The sequence below is a fragment of the Cryptomeria japonica genome, chromosome 6 (genome assembly GCF_030272615.1).
Source record: "Cryptomeria japonica chromosome 6, Sugi_1.0, whole genome shotgun sequence".
Lineage (NCBI taxonomy): Eukaryota > Viridiplantae > Streptophyta > Pinopsida > Cupressales > Cupressaceae > Cryptomeria > Cryptomeria japonica.
This window is the reverse complement of record NC_081410.1, coordinates 589,942,998-589,965,444: the sequence shown is the minus strand read 5'-3', so window position 1 is coordinate 589,965,444 and position 22,447 is coordinate 589,942,998. Positions and strand designations below refer to the sequence as shown.

Sequence of the window (22,447 nt, the reverse complement as noted above, 5' to 3'; positions counted from 1 at the left end):
ACTCAGTTTGATGATCCGAAAATGGTGTCGATCAATTCCAGAGGTATGTTTAAGGTTAGTGAGGCATTTTGAAGGTCAATTGCATGAAAACGAAAAAAATTTAGCCGGACCCACTTTGGGGCCCGACCTGGCTCATGCCCGTACATTAATTTTATGGCGAAATGGTCTTAAATTCATAGCAATGTATATCAATGTCAGCTCGACTGCAATTCGCTAGTAAGATGGTGAGAGGCGACTTCAGTTTACTTGTCGTTTATGGATTGATGGACATATATTTGAAATGAAAATGTATAAGTTAGTATTTAGAGAAGGTACTAAGAAACTTTCAGGCAAATGGGTGGAAAATGTTAAAATGGTTCAAAAATTTAAAGAAAATGCAAACATCCTCCGCAGAAGTGGTGTTGAAAAGAGGGCAACATAAATTGCAAGAAAATTTGCAATTGACAGCGTGGAGTTGGGAGGCATTTAAACTTCAGCAAGATGCAATTATCAGGTGTAAAGTTCAATCTCCACGACAATTGCCAGCATTCTCCACTCCCAGCCATGGTGTTGAGAATGCTTTATTGAATCTGAAGCTATGTAATTGGCATAAAATCAAATAATTTCAAAGCAAAGGCAACTGGCAAGTGTTCATCTTAACTCCACAAAATCTGCCAAAATCCCTCTTTCACATGGATTGGTGTGTTGAAAGGGCTGAAGTAAATGCCAAAATTTTCAAAAAACAAATGAAATGGGGCTGTATGGAGTGGACAACTTCAGGTCTGATAAACTCCAACCAAGTGCATTGGCTGGTGTAGACTGATACTTTGCCTACATGGAGTGGAGTATGGTAAAGTTTTTTTTATTAAAAAGACTTCAGCAACATGCACATTGGCAACCTATCGGTAGGCTCAAAGATAAAATCATCCCCTGCGTGTGGCATTGACTAGGCAGTAGAAACTTTCTGCAGGTGCCATTGATAGGTGTAAAGCAATGTCCAAAGCCCCCCATGTTGCGTGGTTTAGAAAGTTTAAACTTTCATGCAAATACCTTTGGCAGGTGTAAATTGCCAGCATCCTTCATGTCTGGTGGTGCAGAACGTAAGTGCTGGAAGGGGTTTTAAATTTTTGTGAATGCTTTTGGTAGGTGTAAAGCTTGGTTCCACACCCACTTTCAGCATCCTCCCTTCACATGCTATGGTTGGGCAGCAGAACATTAAAACTTCCAAGCAATGCAATTGTTGGGTGTGCAGCTAGTATTCCCCCTCCACGTATGAGCTAAAAAAGGCTTTAGAAACTTTAAAACAAATGCAATTCGTGAGCCTAGCACATTGAAGATGGAGACATTGAAGAAGGAGGCATTGAATAAGTTTTCAATTTAGAAGAAAGGTAGCCATTAAAACTCAGGCAAAATGCATTGCCAGGCAAAAGCATTTATCCCACATTGACTGGGCGGGGGTTATTTTTGATATTTTTAACTAAGGCTTCACACATCTATAATGTCAAAGCCTCAAGAGGCTTTTGACACAAGGTGTTGGCTGGGCAACCAAGCGGACCCCAAACGTGCAAGTGCGCTTCCCGAGGTGACCAAGGAGGCCGAGTGGTGACCAAGTGGACCTCAAGCAGGCACGGATCCTGAGGTGGGTGAGTTTTGTAGAGAAAAGGGGACTTAACTAGTGAGCAGGTTGCAGGAGATCCGACGACGCACGTTGTTTCGTGAAGCGGAGATTATCATCAGTTAAGCATCATGAAGTGGCAAAAAGGTTAAAGAGTGAGCAAGTTCATCGAAGATCTACGGTGCGCATTGATTCGCGAAGGGAAGATGTGCGAAACTTACCCTTCGCGAAATGGTGAAAATTATGTGCGAAAAGGCGAAGGTTAAAGATCACGCAAGTTCGTAGCAGATCTATGCCAATTTTTGTAGAGAAAAGGGGACTTAACTGGTGAGCAGGTTGCAGGAGATCCGATGACACGCGTTGTTTCACAAAGTGGAGATTCTCGTCAGTTAAGAATCGTAAAGTGGCAAAAAGGTTAAAGAGTGAGCAAGTTCATCGAAGATCTATGGTGCACATTGATTCGCGAAGGGAAGATGTGTGAAACTTACCCTTCGCGAAATGGCGAAAAGCATGTGCAGAAAAGCGAAGGTTAGGTGAAGGTTAAAGATCGCGCAAGTTCATAGCAGATCTATGGCCAACGTGGTTTCGTGAGCCAAAGATGCACGCCCATTACCCTTCGCAAAATGGCGAAAGGTGACATGGCAGGTCCAAGTGGAGGTCCAGCTCGCGGGTCCCGTTGATGTGGCAGTGAGGGGGCGTACAAGTGGCAGTCAAGTGGCAGTCCAGTGGCGATGATGAGGTGAACAAGTGGCGACAGATGATGTGTCATCCTAGGTAGCGCCTAGGTGGACTCCATCAGTGAATCATAAGCTGCCACATGGCTGAGCATCTGGAGTTTAAAAGGTGAAAAATCAAAGTTAATGATATAGTGCAGACTATAGGAAAAAATTGAAAAATTTAAATGATGGTCTACATTCCAAGTTTAATTCGCCTGAGAGGTTATTTTTGCCCGAAATATCAAGTTTTATATATCACTGGAAAGCTCTCAGAATAAAGAATCGAATAATATAGTTAGTTTTAACAAATATGGGATATTTTGAGAGTAGTTTCCATGGGAAGGAGGAAGAAAATGAATTTCAGTTAAGGAAAGAAGACGCATGGCATGTTTTGAAGACCTAATCTTAATCCCCCCACTTCTTATTCTCATTTTCTTCTCAATTGTAAGGGTTATAGAATTTTGGAGGAAGTTCTCTAGATTTCATGGCTTCCAGTTCTGAACTTCTTAGACCCAAATTTGTGAAAGTTCTTTGGTTTGTTTCAGGGTATAGAGGTTACATTGTAGGATGGCAGATTGTTTTCTAGTTGCAAATCTTACTTGTGTCAGGCATGAGTAAATTTCCCACAATATTGTCTCTAGGCATGTATTTCACTGAATCCTTAAGGAGGATGAAATTTGTCAATTTCAAGGAGATTGTGTGATTGTTTGTAGGTATCCTTCAATGAAGGTTTTAAACTCTGTAATCAATCAGGAATAATGGAATGTGTCCTAGATCTGATAATTTTGTGAATGAATTGATTAATGCATTGGTATAAGGTATTGATGCAGGGATATTGTTTAAGGAAAACAAATTTGCAGCTATGATTTGCATTTTTCAGTTGTGTGTGTGACTCTGTTGCCCAAAGAACAAGGCACTGGTCTTTGAAAGATTTGGGGATAGTTTCAGATTTACAAATTTAAAGAAAAATCTATTTCCCTTTGTGTTTAAGGGTTGTGTTCTTTTCATTCCAAGCTCTGTTTCATCTATAGTTTATATAGATTTAGCCAATCTATGTGTGTTTTCTAATCTGTTGAGCTTGTGGAATGATCTATCTACTTATTGTTTGATGCTTTCATAAGTGTGTAATGAGTTAATTTCATGCATCAAAAGGGTGTCCCCCCAAGGTCTAGCAGAACCTGAAGTGCAGGAGGATCAATTAGGGTCCTATGTTATGTTGTCCAAGTCCTGATATGTTTCATAGACTAAAATTGGCCATTTCATAGAAGGATTGTAGGTGTACTTGGGTTAACGAGTTTTGGTGAACAACACTTTCTACCATACCGGGAGCTTTCTTGGTGATATATAGCAATAGACATACAAGTAGGTTACCAAATTTGAATGTGCCTTTCTTGTCACCCTTAATTTTCTTCAGATTTTCTATTAGCTCATATTTTAACCACTCACAAATGGCAATCTTTGCATTACTATTTACTAAGTCATAAGCACTCTTGATACATAAACTAGAAACAGAGTTTAATATGTTGCCATGTGTAGCTTTGTATCCAAGAATCATGCTAATGAATCTTACATTGATATCCTTTACATCATTGACTCTCAAGGATCTCTTGTCATAGGTTGCACTAGTTAGGGTCATTACAGTGTCGTTTGGAACCTTTTTAGTCTTGTCAGGCCTGCTACCGGTGGAAGGTAAGCCTGTCATTGCCCTAACTACTTCTTTTGTTATCTTATGAATGGAATCTAGCCAAAATAACTCCCCATGAACTCTTCTCAATACAATCCTTATAACCTCTTTAGGAAAATCAGGAATGCTAAGTATCTCCACAAAGCCTATGGTTTCAATTATCGTGTGTTTCGATTTTACATTACCATTTTCATAACATATTACTGTCCTATACATGTTCATAATCTCATTAGCACCTAATTCTTCAATATGACAATGTATATAAATTCTAGGATCCTCAGCATAAGCAACTCCTTTGGGTATTTTAGAAAATGCTTCTAGGGTATCATCTTGCTTCGCTACTTCGGGAATGATTTTAAATACGGGCCTAGGGCATTTAATCACTTCAATTACTGTAGGGTTTACAATGAATTCAGGTGCAGAGGAGGAAGCCATTGTACAAATACCTTAATCTGCCTTTAGGTTTGAATGCTTGAATGATTTGCTTCACTTCTCGCTGTGGATGCCTTTGCTCGGTTTTTTTGCGCTCTAAGTAAATTTGAATGCTCGGTGAATGAAAAAGAGTGAAAAACACTTGCTTTACAATGTCATTTCCTTCAACTACCACATTAAATTCTTGTCGATTAAGTGAAACTTAACGCATCTGCCGGTAAAGAACTAATTCAACATCTCACCATCAACCGAGGGTAAACTAGCATGTTTTTCAATTTGTTGCCATACCCCCAAGGGATTTCTTTTCAGTTAGATGAAGAATCTCCTGCCAGTGGAGTGATACTTTGTTCTACCAGTGAAGGAATAGCTTCATTAACATTCTGATCCGATTTTCTAATCCATTGTTTTGAAAATTCTTTCTTTACTTCTTCAACCTTCTATTTACCTTTCAAACTAGGTCCTTTGTTATTTGTCGATGATGCCTCACTTCTACAAAATTTTGCAATATGTCCAATCTTGTTACAAGCATAACAAGTCACATTATTTTTCTGAATAACTTTTCCATATCCTATGCGGGTATGTGTTATGCATTGATTAGATAAGTGTCCAAATCTTCCACAAACATAACATCTTACATTCATTCTGCAGTTTTCTGAATTATGACCAACTTTGTTGCATTTAGAACATTAACCGGTGGGTGCATTAGTGTTCTGATAGTTTCTATATCTACATTGATTTTCTCTATGACCATACTTGTTACAGTTAAAGCATTTCCCATTAAATTTGTAGGCATTAGGTTGTCTTACCAGTTTGTTGTGATCATGATTGTTTGTAGTATCGAAGCTTTCACCAACTTCAAAGTCGAGACCATTAGTATCTCCATTAGGTTTCTGATTTTTCAGCATGTCATCAAGTTCTTCTGATCTTTTCTTAAATTTCTCCTTGTGTTGATTTGGAGTAGCCAACTCATTTTCTAAGAAATCTTTCTGTCTCATGAGTTCAATTTTGTCATGCTCCAAGTGAATCATATCTATCTTCAACATATCATTTTCATGACTGAGTCTTAAATTTTCATTTCCAGCATCATTGATTCTCCTAGTCAAGTCATCTTCATTCTTCTTTCGATCTTCAATGTCTTTACAAAACCTCATAGTCATATCTTGCATCTCATTCCTCAAGGTCATGTTTTCTTGCTTTATCTTGCTTACAAGATCATTAAGAGTTTCTTTTTCATCATCATCACTTTGTATCTTCTCATGAAGTTCTCTTCTTTTGTTCCTAGCAATAGTGATATTTTCTTGAAGTCCTTGAATGATTTCTTGTGCAGCCTTTAGATCATCTTCAAGTTTCATATTTTTCAATTTTTCTGCATCATAATCTGCAAGAGTTGTTTCCAATTGCTTTCTCGGGTTTTCCATCTGTACCGGTGTTAGAATCTTCCTCAAGTTGTTAGGCTTTTGAAAATAGAGGACTAGGCTTTGATACCAATTGTCAGGATTCCCAAAGATACTAAGAAGGGGGGGTGAATCAATATCTTGTCGGTTAACAGATTTTCTTATCTTATTAAACAAATTGCATTCCAAAACAGTGTACTAGTAAACTAGAAATAATGCAATAAATAAGATTAATAACCACAACATAGAAAGCACACCATAACACAATATTTTTAATGAGGAAACCCAGTGTGGGAAAAACCTCGGTGGGATTTGTGACCCACAATATTCACTCGCTGGCCAATAAATGAATATTACTTACAATAGGGGTCTGCACATGCAAGAAGGCCAACTGCCTAAAGCTCACTGCTTAATTACAAAAAGGAAGTCTCACTGACTTACAAAAATGGATTATGCAAATCCAATATCATGTACTGCCTCAGTTCAGCATCTGCTATGCCAGGTTCAGTATCGGTTTAAGCTCATACAACTTCCATAAACCTTATTCCAAAATCTACCTTAATATTCGCATGTTCGCATCTACCTATTACATTTTATACTTACTTCCACAAATGATCTTACAAGATCTCATACTTATATGAGTCCTATTACAATTCTCCTTGTCGGCTTACAAAAAGATTTTACAATTAAATACAAAATAAAATCTTGTCGGCTGGGGTGTTGATAATCATCTTTGTTGCTGTCGTTGTCGGTGCCTATCGATGCCATAGGATTGTAAGGTTGCCATCAATGACAATACCTTCAATCACCTACAATTACTCATTGGAGTGTGCATTTGCCAACAGTAGGAACATTGTTCGCATTATTCACCCTACTTCTTCATTGATTTGTCATATGACCAAATTTATTGCAAGTAAAACATCTACCATTGAATTTATAGGCATTAGGTTGTCTTACCGGAGTACTTTTTCTCTTTTGATGATTAAGTTATGCATTGCTATGTCCAGAACCAGAGGATTCTCCTTTCTCATATCCAAGTCCTCTCATGTCTTTTCCATGTCTCTGACTATCCAGCATCTCATCCAGCCTTGCTAAGCTAGCATTAAATTTCTCTTTGTATTCATTTGCAGTAGAAAGTTCATCTCTTAGGGAAACAATTTGTCTTTTAAGTTCTTGACCATTATTCCTTGATTGTGTAAACTCAAGCTTCAACTGATCATTTTCATAAGTTATCCTAAAGCATTCATCTGATCGGTCTTTCAATGATTGAGTCAAACTTTCTTCATTCTTATTCCAGTTTTCAATCTCCTTAGTCAACTTCATCACAATGGATTTCATCTCATTCTTCAATACAACATTCTCTGATGTAGGAGCATCCCTAGTTCTTGGCAATCTTGCATCAACCAAAAACATTTATTTCCAGTTTGTTTTTCTATTTCAGTATTTCTTTCTACATTTTCTTGAATTTGCTCAATAGACTCTGCAAAGCTAGATTATGCTTGTGAACATGATCATCTTCCTTATTCCTGAACTGTGAAACATTTGGATCATTTTCTGGCAAGTTATTGCTTCCAGATTCTGAGACAATTTTTTGGCTTAGATCACCAAAACCACTTGGACCTATTTTTCTTTGGTGAATCTTGTGGATCATTTCCATAGCTTGTGGAGCCCCAATTCATTGATTCCAATGTTCTTTGGCATGTGGCCAACCTTCCCTCTGATCCACACTTCATCCTTTGGATTTTTCGGAAGAATCTCTTTGGCGGAGGCCGACCTGGTGGTTTTACACGTTTGATCTTGTTCTTCAGAATTTGATCCCTCTTGGGATAACCAGATCCCTCTAAACCATATAAATAAATGTAATCTAGCATCATAATTCAATAATATAGAACATAGAAGATATATCCTAAGATTCAAACGTCCTGAGTTGACTGATTATGTAATTGAGCATATATGTAGCAGGCCAATGAGCCAAATCTTGTAACCCGGATGTTACCAGTTATCTGTAATCAATTTTCATGATCTAATTCATTCACTTATGCATTGTATCCACCATATCCTCTTGTTTCTATTGTGTTTACTCTTGGTGCCTAGTCTGGATTGATCTCTTTGAGGTCCCTCCTAACTGGTCTTTGCACCAAGTGGTATCAAAGTGAGATTTCATTTCGGAGATTGTGTTGTCCTAAAGATTTTGTTGTGGGGTGGCGGACTGTGGATCCGACCTGCAGCTGTAGAGGATTGGCATGAAGATGGTGTGAAGAGGAAATAGGAATGGTGGAGTGTGTGGGAATGCAAACCCTATTGTGATGGAAATGTTGAGAGAAATTGCAGCCCGATTAGAAGCCATTGAGACAACCTAGAGAAGAGGTTGACATATTGAAGATGTGAGCGAAGATGAATAAGAAGAAGAAGCACCAGCAGAACAAGTAGCAAACCCATCGGTGATCGATTCGGATTAAGAGAGGTTATTGAGGGTTTTCATTAGGGCGAACAATAAACCACCTTTTACCCCATTAGAGAATGATGGAAAGTTGGATTCAGATGAATTAATGGATTAGGTTTCGGAGATGGAGAACTACTCTGATTTTGAGAACACCGTAGAAGAAATAAAGGTGAAATATGCATATACCCGGTTCAAAGGTCATGCATCTCTTTGGTGGGAACATTTACAAGCTGATAGACAGAGAAGAGGTAAAGAGAAGATAAAATCATGGGAACGGATGGTTACCAAGTTAAAATCAAAGTTTATGCCAGCTGATTACCAATTAAATCTATTCCAAAAGTTGTAGAACTTGAGTAAAAAAGAATCAAACATGATGGAGTATACTGAAGCATTCTACAAGTTGAATATCAAATCCAGACATGTTGATGATGAGGTTGAATAATTTGCAAGATATTTGAATGGATTGCGGATATCTATACAAGATGAGCTCAGTTTGATCAAGTTGTAGAGTGTTGAAGAAACTTACCAATATGCCCTGAAAGCATAAGAGAAATTGAACAAAAGACATGAGCAGAGACAGAGAGGTAGAGGTGGAAGGTTTTTCAGAGGAATATTTCAAGGAGGAAGAGGATATTCTGGAGGAAGAGGAACCTGTATAGATCAGAACAAGGAAAAGGATGTAAGAAAATAAGGCAATCCAAACTGAAAGGATGATAAAAATTTCTACCATAAGAGAGAACTTGATGGTTACCAGAATGAAGGTTTTGGAAAAGATGACAGAAGATAAGATAAGAGAGTGTTTAGAGGAACATGCTTTAAGTGTGGAGGAGAAGGACATCATGCTTTCAAATGTAAGAAGACATAGAACACTAGAAGAACAACATTGGTATAAGAAAGCCCCATCGGATCAGCTAACAAACCGGAAGATGGAGAACTATTGATGATAAGGAGAGCTTTGTGTCATAACGGAGAGGATGAAGAGCCCTTGTAGAGAATAAATTTGTTCAAGAACAGATGTAAGGTATTCGGTAAGTGTTGTAAAGTAGTTATTGATAGTGGTAGTTTAGATAATCTTGTTTCAGAAGAAATGGTGAATAAATTGAAGTTGGAAAGATTGAAACACCCCGAGCCTTATCAAATAGCATGGACTCTGGATGATCATAAGTTGTTAGTAAGTGAGCAAAGCTTGATAAAATTAAAAATTAGGAATTATCATGATGAAGTTTTGTGTGATATTATGCCTACGGATATTTGTCACATTTTGTTGGGTAGACCTTGGCAGTTTGATAGACAGAAAATACATGATGGAAGAAAGAACATATAGACTATTGTAGTGAATGGGATGAGACAAACCTTGTTACCCTTGGAGGAGCCCCTGAAGAGTGAAGTCTATATGAATGCTAGAATCTATTTGGTGGATGGAAGGAAATTCTTGGATGGAATGAGACATGAAAATGTGTGTTTTTCCTTAGTTCCTAAGAAGACTGAGAACCTGGAGCATGAAGAACAACAACCAGAGGAGATAAAAGAATTGCTAACAAAGTATGAAGACATCATTTCAGATAATGTGTCTAATGGATTACCACCTATGAGGAGTATCAATCATTACATGAACCTGATTCCCGAAGCAAGTTTGCCTAACAAAGTTGCACACTGGATGACACCGACAGAGAATGAGGAGTTGAATAGACAAGTGCAGGAGTTGTTGAAGAAAGGTTTGATTAGAGAAATTTTGAGTCCCTGTGCAATACCAGCAGTGTTAGCACCTAAGAAGATTGGAGAATGGAGGATATGTACCGATTCCAGATAAATAAATAAGATCATAGTGAAGTGTTGGTTTCCTTTACCTAGGATGGATGACATAATGGATTATTTGAGTGAAGCCAAATACTACACAAAAATAGACTTGAAGAGTGGATATCATCATATCGGAATCAAAGAAGGAGATGAGTGGAAGACAACATTCAAGACAAATAAAGGATTGTATGAATGGTTGGTGATGCCTTTTGGGTTGACTATGGAACCAATTACTTTTATGAGGTTGATGAATGAAGTATTGAAGAATTATTGGGTAAGTTTTTTATTGTATATTTGGATGACATTCTGATTTTTCAGTAAGACAAAGGAGGAGCATTTATTGCATTTAAGACAAGTTTTGCAGAGGTTGAGGGAAGAGAAGTTGTTGATAAATCTAAAGAAGTGTAGTTTCATGAATGAAGAGTTAGTCTATTTGGGATTTGTGATATTTGTGGATGGATTGAAGATGGACCTTGAGAAGGTAAGAGAAATTGTTGAATGGCCTATACCGGAAAGCATTGGGGAGGTGAGATCATTTCACGGATTGGCTAGTTTCTACCAAAAGTTTATCAAAAATTTCAGTTCAGTTTGTAGTCATATGACTGAGACAATGAGAGGAGATAGGAAAGAATTCAAGTGGACCACAAGAGAAAATAAGAGTTTTGAATTGCTAAAGTCGAAGGTCATTGAACAACCTATGTTATCTTTACTAGATTTTAACAAGGTATTTCAAGTAGACTATGATGCAAGTGGGAACGCAATTGGAGCAGTATTGAGTCAGGAAGGGAGAGCAGTATCCTATTTCAATGAAATTTTGAATGATGCCAGGAGGAGATATTCAGTGTATGATCAAGAATTTTATGCCATAGTTCAAGCCTTGAAGAAATGAAGATATTACCTATTGCCTAAGGAATTTTTGTTGTATACTGACCATCAAGCCTTGCAATATTTGAATAGTCAGAGTAAGTTGAATCAGAGACATATGAGATGGGTAGAATTCTTGCAGAGTTACACCTTTGTGTTGAATCATAGAAGTGGAAAGTAAAATAAAGTTGTTGATGCATTAAGTAGAAGGAGGAATTTGTTGACAGAGATGAGAGTGATAGTATTAGGATTTGAGAAGTTGAAGACCTTGTATGATGATAACCCGGATTTTGCAGAACCTTGGAAACCATGTAGAGAATCGGTTATGGTCGATAGAACCAAATGGTTGGATTACTTCATTCAGGATGGGATGTTATTCACAAGAGTTCAGTTGTGTATACCTAAGAGTTCTATGAGGGAGAATATGATAAAGGAGAAGCATAGTGGAGGATTAGCCGGACACTTTGGTGTTGACGAAATAGTAGCATTGGTGAGTGAACATTACTTTTGGCCTCGGATTCATAAGGATGTTAGAAAATTTTGTGCAAAACTGTAGAGTTTGTCAAGTTGCAAAAGGTAGTAGTCAGAATGTGGGATTATTTAAGTCTTTGATAGTACCGGAGAGATCTTGGGAGGACATAAGCATGGATTTCATACTTGGATTACCTAAGCCACAGAGAGGAAATGATTCTATATTTGTGGTGGTGGATAGATTCTTGAAGATGGCTCATTTCATACCTTGTAAGAAGACATCAGATGCAATGCATGTAGCTGACTTATTTTTCAAGGAGGTAGTGAGATTACATGGGTTACCTAAGAGCATAGTTTCAAACAGAGACACTAAGTTTGTTGTTTATTTTTGGAGAACACTTTGGAAGAAGATGAAGACAGATTTTAAATTCAGTTCTAATTTTCACCCACAGACTGATGGACAGACAGAAGTAGTAAATGGGAGTTTGGAAAATTTGTTGAGATGCTTAGTTGGAGAGAAAACCGGAAGCTATGATTTGATTCTTGCACAAGCAAAGTTTGCCTACAATAATTCAGTGAATAAGAGTACCAAAAGAACATCTTTTGAGATTGTTATTAGAGCACACCCTAGAGGTATATAAGAATTGAGAGATGTCAGTAATGAAGACAAGCGAAGTGCAGAAGCAGAAGAGTTTGCAGATCACATGGCGGCCTTACATATTCAAGTTAAGAAACATTTGGAGGATATGAACAACAAGTATAAGGAGAAAGCAAATGAGAAGAGAAGACATAAGGAATTTGAAGTTGGCAATGAAGTGATGGTGTATTTGAGAAAAGAAAGATTTCCAGTTGGAACCTATAACAAGTTGCAGATGAAGAAGTTTGGACCTTGCAAGATCTTGAGGAAATTTAGTTTTGGAAATGCATATGAAGTGGAGCTACCAGATAGTTTGAGTATTTCACCTATATTCAAAATTGTAGATCTACATCAGTACCATGAATCAGAATTCAGTGAAAACAGTGTTGCAGAGCAGATTGAAGACATTTTGGACAATAGTATGGGGCATAGTACATGGAGTAGTCAGTATAAGGAGTATCTTGCGAAATGAAAGATCAGACTAGTTGAAGATTCATCTTGGATTTCTCAAGCAAAGCTAGATTGCCTTGGTTTTCCTTTGACCCCAGCAAAGTGAGGGACTCACTTTTTCAACAACCGCAGATGTCTAATGCAGGACCATCTCCAGTTCTTAGCAATCTTGCATAAACCAAAAACATTTCTTTTCAGTTTGTTTTTTCTGTTTCAACATTTCTTTTTGCATTTTCTTGAATTTTCTCACCGGACCTTGCGGAGATGGATTCTGCTTTTGAGCATGATCATCTTCCTTATTCCTAAACCGTGAAACGTTTGGATCATTTTTTGGCAAGTTATCACTTCTGGATTCTAAGACAGTTTTCTAGCTTAGAACACCAGAACCACCTGGACCTATTTTGCTTTGGTGAATCTTGCAGATCCTTTTCATAGCTTGCAGAGCCCCCAATTCATTGATTTCAATGTTCCATGTTCTTTGGTGTGTGGCTGACTTTCCCTCTAATCTACACTTCATCCTTTGGATTTTCTGAAGGAATCTCTTTGGTGGAGGCCGACCTGCTGCTTTTACACGTTTGAACTTGTTCTTTGGCATTTGATCCCTCTTAGACCAATCTGATCCCTCTAAACCATATAAATCAATGTAATCTAGCATCATAATTCAATAAGCTAGAACATAAAATATATATCCTAAGATTCAGAGGTCCAAAGTATACCGATTTTGTAATTGAGCATGTATGTAGCAGGCCAGTGAACCAAATTTTGTAACCCGGATGTTACCGGTTATCCATAATCAGTTTTCATGATCTAATTCATTCAGTTCTGCATTGCCTCCATCATATCCTCCTATTTTCATTGTGTTTACTCTTGTTGCTCGGTCCAGATTGATCTCTTTGAGGTCCCTCCGAACCGGTGTCTGCACCATTCTCTCTAGCAAGCTTTTCACATTCCTAAGTTTTTCTTTGGTCTTCAATGCTATGTTCCTGCTTCTCCTTCAGCTTGTCCATCAACTCTTTTCTCTTATCACTTGAAGTGTTGACTTGATCTTTCAAATCATTAATGAAGTCTTCAGTTGCACTCAAGTTTCTCTTTAAGGAACTTATTTCATTTCTTGTTGCATCAAGATCCTCAAGTGTCACACAAAGTTGTCTCTGCAAACTAGATTCCATGGATTCCAATTTCTGGATCTTCCTCAAGTTGTTCGGCTTCTTTGAAGGAGCTAGGCTCTAATATCGATTGTTGGAATCAAGGAACACTAAGAGGGGGGTGTGAATCAGTGTTCTACCGGTAAATAAATTTTCAAACTTATTCTTAGACCACCAGAAGCAAATGCCAAAAAGTAAAATGCAGGAACTCAAGCTAATCAACCACAAAATCATAACACTAGGATTTTTACGTGGAAACCCAGAAAGGAAAAAATCACGGTGGGATTGGAACGCACAATATTCATATACTGTGATCAGGAGTGCATAAATATTACAATAGGGGAATGCACATGCATTCAAGCACACTGCTTAGAACCAAAAGTTCAATTACAATATGGAAGTCTCACTAAATTACAGATTATTTACAATGATAACTACAATGATTGAACTCCAAAATAGCATCAAACTATGCTTAAATGAGTTTCGGTTAAGTGCAAAAAGTCTAACTATAACACCTCTGCAACTCTGCCTTATTCTGCTTCTCAGCCAACTACCGGATCAAGAATGCACATGTGAAACTGTGCCAAATAGGTTTCTCGATCACCACTCACTCATATCATGCATCAAAAAGATCTTCTACATCGGTCATATATATCCGTAATCACAAAATAAAACATTCATCAAGTCGGCCAACCAAAATATGCAATGTAATGTGTAACCAGGTGTCATCTTAGACCGGATCTCTAAAACATATGTGGATCAACCAAATTATGTCAAAATAATTTCTACATGTCAGCCTTATCATCCCATGCACAAATATGACTACCACAATCACCACAAAGATTTTGGACCAAAAGTGCTCTGCTACCCTGAGATACATGTGACAAATTACCGTATCACTCCCTCTATCGGTTACCAAAAACCATAACTACCAGATAGAATTTCCATGAAGAGTTGCCATCAATGACAACCCTAACCCATTATTCATGCATTAGAATCCACCGGATGAGTGTCAATTGCCAGCAAGTATTGCTTAAACTATTACTCTTCCAAGTCAATTTGTGGATTATTCTTCCCACTCTTGAGTTGGGATCCTAGCTTTTGGTTTTGGTGTTTTTGATGGTTTGTTTGGCCTTTTAACAATGGTCTTCTGACCTGCTAGTAATGGCTTGTTCGACTTGAGTTTGTATAGAGTCAACACCCTTATTTCGTTACTTTTTTATCATAAACAAAAAGTAAGAAACCAACTTGATAAACATTCAAATAACACTTCATTATATTTTAATAGTTAAAGACATTAATCTAATAAATAAATTTATTTAAAAATCTTCTTAAAACATATCACAATCTCTTAAATTATTTACACTTACATCATAATTATCTTTAACATTATATGCTTAAATTTAGTACTTTAAAAATCTCACCAAAAATCATAAAAGTAATTTGCAAAGGGTTGATTGATAAGAGCATGGACCCTCACAATCAAACACTTTCACCCATATATTTCAAATATTATCAATCCTTATATCTCAACACATAAAAGAACAACCAAAAACCATATAATAAAAATTCATACGCAACAAATTTAATCCTACAACTCAAAACAATTCCATAATACACTTATTCTCAGGCACTATTATTTTACATTAAATTTATTACCATCCATTAAATTAATATTAATTCAACTCTATTATTAAAGCTCATCGTTGTTTGTTGATCAAGAACACTTGCAATCAAACTGGCCAGAGTCCGTAAATGATAGAGAAATTATCCAATGAAATACTACTTAACAATTTTCCGTTCAATTTATACAAGGTTGAATCATTGATTTGCAGTATTGTCCTATTTCTCACCTGATTGTAGACATCTTCACTGAGTAGAAGTTTCACTCTCTTCAAGACCTTGGAGTAAAGGACACTGCAACATAATAGTTGCCATATTTAGTTAGCATCTATTTTGAGGACAGGGGTTTGCTCCCACAAGGTTTTCCCTCTTTCCTCTTTTCTTTCCTTTATTTTTTCTCCTTAGTTAAATTTAAGAAAGGTGTTAGAAATAGTTTTTTGTTTCATTTATGCTTCATGCATTAACAGAAGCAACAATTATCTTTTCAATTCTTTTCAGTAAATAACGGATCATCAGATCATTACATCATATGAACAATAAGTGTTTCATGCATTAAGTCCAACTAATGAAAAAGTAGTTTGCTTAATGTGAAAATTTTATCTTTTTCTTTTGCTGCAAGTTTTATTTCTCTTTCTTGGCAGATCTATACTTTAATTGCAAATTAAGCTGTAAAATTTCGTATGCAACTTACCCTGAAACATATCACGAAGACTTCTTAAATCCATACTGAACCATGTTGCCTAAAACCATTTGAACCATAAAAATATCAAAATTATGATGGCTATATTGCCCAAAACCATTTTAACCAAATTATCAATACAGAAGAATGCATTAAAAATACCTTTAAAATGACCACCAAACCTTCATTTCCCTTGCCACTTGTTAAACCCAAAATCTTAAGCATGCAAGTCAGATTGGACCATCTTCAACGCTCAATTACAAAAACCCTATGAAAGAATAATAATATCACAGTTAAGAACACCAAAAACCAAAATTGAATGGAACAAAAATATTGGAATGTTAAAATGAGCCAAATCGATAACACGTCTAAAATATTTGCTACAAATCTATATGTAATAACCATGTTTTTCAAGTTTATTTTTGTTTGGTCTCTAATTTATCATAACAGCACTGGTTTAATAACATTTAAACATTTATTCATATGTATAGCTTTATTAGGCAAGGGTTCTATTGGGGGACGCATAAGCTCTATTTTTAAAGAAGAGGTGGTCCCATGAAAAAAAAAATTGGGGCTACAAAATTATTTGAAATCTGCTCCTAAAAAATAGAAACTCCTAGACTTCCATTTTTGAGGGGGTGAAAATGGAGTGGGGCTAAAAATTACCCCACCAACTTAGGAATTTTATTTGTCTCTTCACAATCAAAAAACAGTTGAGAACCATCAAGGTCCTTCAATTTAAGAGCTTAAATTTTTAAGCAAGACTATGCTACAAATTTCATGAGAACACCCGCTTTAAAAAATTCATAATGCCCCCAATAGCTTGCTAAATATAACATTAGATTTTTTTTGTTGATTGGATTTTTCAAAAAGAAAGTATTTAATTTGATGAGGTGAAAACATTAATCTAGTACCTACTATATATGGAAAATTCATACACTAACAAATTTAATCCTACAACTCAACAATTTCATAATACACTTAGTCTCACATACAAAATTCCAAATTTGATAACAAAGACAACCAATCTATTTCCACTATTATTTTCCATTAAATTTCTTGACAGCCATTAAATTAATATTAACTCTATTATTAGCTCCTACCAAGGCAAGATACTATTGCATTCATTCAATTTCATTTTTCAATTAGTCTACCAAGACATAGAATTAACAATTTCAATACCACTTTCTATAGTTTGTAATTTATTTTGTATTTAATAATTTTTTAAAAAGTCATTTATTTATTTTTTCATTGGTTACAAGTGTAAAATTCAAAATTTTAAATTTTTAAAACAAAAAACAAATTTATATGTATATTAATAATAAGATGTCATTAATAACTTTAATAACTAAGGTAACTCCTATTTATTTAATATACCTAATTTATAATGAGATGCCATTAATAACTAACAAATTTATATGCATATTAATAATGAGATGTCATTAATAACTTTAATAACTGAAGTAATTCCCACTTATTTAATATCCTAATTTATAATGAGATGCCATTAATAACTTTAATGACTGAGATAACTCCCATTTAATATACTTAATTTATCTCTCTCCCTCTAACTCTTTCTCTATATATTTATCTCTCCTTCTAGCACTTTCTTTCTATATATCAATCTTCTTATGTGTATCTCTCTATTTTTATGATTAACTCTTTCTACCTATATCCCTATATTTCTCTTTCCTCTACACTCTCTATCTTCATCTCTACTTTTATCTAAAAAATATAATGCATAGTTTTGATTATTAATAAAATTTAAGAATTATGCAAAACAGTTTTTTTTACTCCATCAAAAAACATCATTTTTAAATTAGTATTATATACATTAAAAACATCATTTTTAAATTAGTATTTTATACATTAAAAACATCATTTTTGAATTAGTATTTTATACGTTAATAACTATTAGTTAAAATAGAGTAATTATCCTCCAAAATCAAGAACACGTGAAATCAAACCGGCCAAAGCCGGTAAATAACAGAGAAATTTTCCAATGAAATACTACTGTAACAATTTTCTCTTCAATTTATACAATGACGATCGGAATGCAAACCCCAAATCATCAGAGCAGACTGCAAATCCGAATCCTCAAATTCAGAAAGTCACATCTAAATTAGATCTGCAAAGTTTCGCAGCATCGCAAAGATGCAACGAAATGCCGAACCAAATCTACCAACTGTTAGAGAACAGAACAAATCAATACAGAATGACCTTAAATTCTACATGTACAAGCAAGATCCGCTCGATTCTCAATCATCAGCGCCGCCAGATTTAGACGAACCAGCAGAAGAGCCTCCCTTTTTAGGCAACAATACGTTATGAATATTAGGCATAACGCCGCCATTAGCAATTGTAACAGCGCCTAAAAGCTTACTGAGCTCCTCATCGTTACGGACGGCGAGCTGTATATGGCGAGGGACTATCCTCGTCTTCTTGTTGTCCCGGGCGGCATTACCGGCGAGCTCCAGAACCTGCAAAAAAATACTCCGAAGTCAAAACCCTAGGTCATTATGTAAAGCTTTATTCAAAATCAGATTCTTCAGCCGCCATACAACAGTACCTTAGCGGCCAGGTACTCAATCGAAACCCTAGGCCATTATGTAAAGCTTAAATCAAAATCAGAATTTTTAGCGGTCGTAGAACTGTATGTACCTCAGCGGCCAGGTACTCGAGGACGGCGGCAAGGTAAACCGGTGCGCCTGCGCCAACACGCTCTGCGTACTTTCCTGCTTTGAGAAATCGGGCGATTCGACCGACTGGAAATTGCAGGCCGGCCTTTGTGCTCCGTGAAGTAGCCTTCTTTGAGCCGCCTGCGCCGCCAGCCTTTCCTCGCCCTGCCATTTTTAGCTGCAACTATCTGATTGATCAATCGATCGATCGAATTTCCTTTCTAGATTTCTTCTTCTGCTTCTGTGTTCCACGAATGGAATACGCGTGTCGCCCCGCGGTTTTATAAAAAAGCGGTGTTGGACTTCCACCAATGAAGCTGCAGGCCACGGATCGAGATCGTGAGCCGTTGGTTTTTGCCCCTCGGACGGCTCGATGATCGTGAAAGGGAAATTTGTCGCCAGGTTTGGTTGTGCTTCTGTCCCCACATGTTTTTTAAGTATTGATACAAACCTCTGTGCAAATTTGGGTTTGCATGTTATTGAAAAATGATTATGGCAATGATTTTGCCTCGCACTAGTGTCATTTTGGAAATTTCATTGGATTTACAGAGCAGACTAGCTTGGTTAGGTTGAGTGTGAGAGGGAAAGGTCTCTTTCCTTTAAAGATATGAAGTACGTAAAATATCTAGACTAGATTTTTTTTTGATATATCCACTCAATTCCTAATGTTTATAGGAGAGGAGAGAAGTATATACTTTTTTTTTCATATTTATCTTGTTATTTTTAAGTCTTAGTATATAAATATTCTAAAAGTGTTCTTCGTTAATGGGTCTTTGGTCTACTAGTAAAGCTTAATGGTTTCAAATGAGCCCACCAGGATTCAAGTTTTGATGATTGCAAGGCTTTGACATCATAAGGGATGAAGTCGGGATTGTGTCCTAGGCAAATATGGTGAAATGGATACCCTTTAGTCCTTAAAAACTACTCTATGAAGGCCCCTCGTTGGGCTAGTGTGCTTGTGGACTTCGTGTCCTTGTTGGGCTATCATGCTCATAGGTATGGACCTCCATCAAAAAAAGCATTCTTCTATGTGTCTGCATTTTAGCTACCATCCATCTATTTGTGTAGATACATATCATACACTTTCACATCTTAGACTAAATTGCAACACGATTTTATCACTTAGAGGCAATCGCGCATCTAACTACATGTGTCAAAATTCAAAATGAATTTTTGTTATTTCTAAGCTAACTTCACCTCAAAATCAAGTTGTGTTGAATTGCATGCCAATTTATTTGAGTTAAATGTTTAGGTTGTCAAATTTAAAGATAAACCCTAGGTCATTATAGTCATAAATGATTGAGAGATGGAAACACGTGGAGTCATTATAGCCATATATATTGATGATGTTATAGTCCATTTATATTTTGAGTATTTCGTCAACAAAACAAATAGTGGTGCTACAATTTTTCTAAAATATTTAATAAAACATTTACAATAGCCTTCATGGCCCAATAAACTTCTAACATCCTTTCATTTGATAGGCATTGTCAAATCTATAACTACTTCAACTTTGGTGGGATCTATCTAAATACCCTATCTAGAAACATAATGTCTTGGGACTACTCTTTCCTCCATCATCATGTAGTACTTTTCATTACTAAGTAACAAATTATGTCATTGACATCTCCACAACATTTTTCTAGATTGTTTAATGTTTCCTCATAAGTGTTTCCATATGTGATGAAATATTCCATGTAAATTTCCATGCAATTATGGGCTAAATTAGAAACTATGTTGATTAATTCTCACTAAAATGTCGTAAAGGGGTTGCAAAGTCAAAAAGGAAGGATTGCATAAGAATAAATACCCTATGGGCAAGTAAATATTGTCTTGTATTGATGCTTGGATGCAATTCTTATCTTATTATAGCCACAAAATCCATCCAAAAAGGATTACATTTTTCTTGCTAAAGAATCCAATACTTAGCCAATGAAGGGAAGAGGAATTTGGTATTTCTTGGTTGTTGAATTTAACTCTTGACAATCCACACAAAGTCTCCCTTTTCCTCCTTTATTTGGAATTATAACCAAGGGTGAAACCCACTAGCTATCTAGTATTCCATATAGATGAAACTAGCATCTAGGAGCTTTTGGAATCCAATCTTAACTATCTCTCTAATACCAAGATTCATTCTCCTTTGAGGTTATCTAATTAGTCTACAGTCTTCCTTGATATATATCATATGAGTACATAGATTAGGATCTAAACCCTTTGTATCGTGAAAATCCCGAGAAAAGGCCATATTATGGGTTTTGGGCATGGAAAACAATTATATCTAATGTTGTGTATTCAAGTTCAAACTATTTATATTAATACATTTGTCTTATGTAATCTGAACTTGCTTTATCAAGGTCATAGAAAAATCTTTTAGACACAAGACATCAATATCACAAATGTGGGGCAACAACCTATGAAGCAAGCTTGTAGCAAATAGGTAATTGGTAGATAATGCTACAAGAAGTATAGTATGTAGTGGGAAAAAGAGTAGACTAAGAAATAATCTTGCTTCCAATCCTTATCATAATCATTTTGGATGATATGAGAAATTATGTCATCCTCATCCTATAATTGAAGCATGGAGATCCTTTCTATGGTCATTGATATTTGCAAGTTGTTTATGCCACTATCCCCAAGATCTGGCCAAAGTAGATTTTCTGCCTCTATATGGGGTTGTGTAGGTGGATATAAAACTAGCTTCTTCGTGACATTCCAATTGGATATTATCATGTATCCATACCTACAAATTATAAAAGCATCTAGAATAGCAATCCATGGGCATTCCATAATAAGTGGATACCCTCCTAGGTTAGCCTTTAAGTTGGAGAATCATGAAATTTGCAAGGTACTCCCATGAGTCCAATGTGATCACTAGATCATCAATTATTCCTTCAGGTTTGACTATGGAACTATCTTCTAATTGAAGTACTATAAGAGTAGGTCGTAGAATAGATAGTTTTTAGAATCTATGTGGTTTCTTGAGTCACAACATCTCCCAAGTCAATCACAGTATTAGGTATCAGATTTTCACTGATGGTGACATCCACAACAAGGCTATCTAGGTCTATGTACTTAGGTATAACAACTCTTCCTAATATTATATCTCCCAATTGACCCATAAAATAGATAGTTTGAGGGTACTTTTGTTTTATTAGAGGAATCTTTAGGCATATTTCTTTAATGGTCTTACTATGAATGGGAACATACTTGATGGCTTGGAACAAAGAGATTTTCATATACACATTCTTTTAGGTGGTTAAGGAAATCAAATGTTAGTTTAGGCTCATATTTCTTGGTGTTTATCCTCTTTGGGAATGAGAGCTTCTAGAGGTATATTCATTATCAATGGTGGTGTAGGGGTAGGCAATGTCTTCCTTGAGAGAAGATGCACACTACTAATGTCAACAACATAGGTAGGTGTAGCATCCTAAATCGTACACACCTACAATTTTGTCCTCACTTTGGCATTTCATCCTCCAAGGCTTGATTACAACACTGATTCTTCTCACACCACTCATTCACCTCACATTCTCACCAACTTTCCAGCTTGACCCCTTGTTTGGAGTCCTAATTTGCAAGACTAGGATGTACCACACCTTGGTCCCAAATCAAGACTAGGATGTACCATTCTATAGTCCTAAATTAGGACCATGGCGTATACGCCCTGGGCCTCCTAAACAAGCCCCAAATTGGACCCTCTTAATGGCCACCTTTAATGAGTAGGAAAACTAACCTTGTGTCATCTTGTTATGAAAATTCAATTAGATTTTGACAAGCAAGTATAAAAGGAGGTCTACCCCGCTCATTTTAAACCTGATCCAGAAATTCAAGGTCTCAATT

The 22,447-nt window shown here is 36.3% G+C and overlaps 1 protein-coding gene across 1 annotated transcript; it reads right to left on the bottom strand.

Annotated features, from left to right (window-relative positions):
• Positions 1 to 17,885: 17,885 nt before the first annotated feature.
• Positions 17,886 to 18,872, bottom strand: LOC131035668 (probable histone H2A.3). The gene is made up of 2 exons (XM_057967390.2): positions 18,591 to 18,872; positions 17,886 to 18,409 (listed from the first exon to the last, which is right to left on the bottom strand). The coding sequence occupies exons 1-2, from the start codon at positions 18,777 to 18,779 to the stop codon at positions 18,188 to 18,190; spliced, it is 411 nt and encodes a 136-aa protein (XP_057823373.1). The 5' UTR covers positions 18,780 to 18,872; the 3' UTR covers positions 17,886 to 18,187.
• Positions 18,873 to 22,447: the final 3,575 nt, after the last annotated feature.

What these genes read in the sequence shown, in the direction of transcription:
- LOC131035668 (XM_057967390.2), bottom strand. Translation starts at nt 18,779, where the DNA reads ATGGCAGGGCGAGGAAAGGCTGGCGGCGCAGGCGGCTCAAAGAAGGCT. An exon ending in TCGAGTACCTGGCCGCTGAG is followed by an intron (nt 18,410 to 18,590) that starts GTACATACAGTT and finishes ATTTTTTTGCAG; the next exon opens with GTTCTGGAGCTCGCCGGTAA.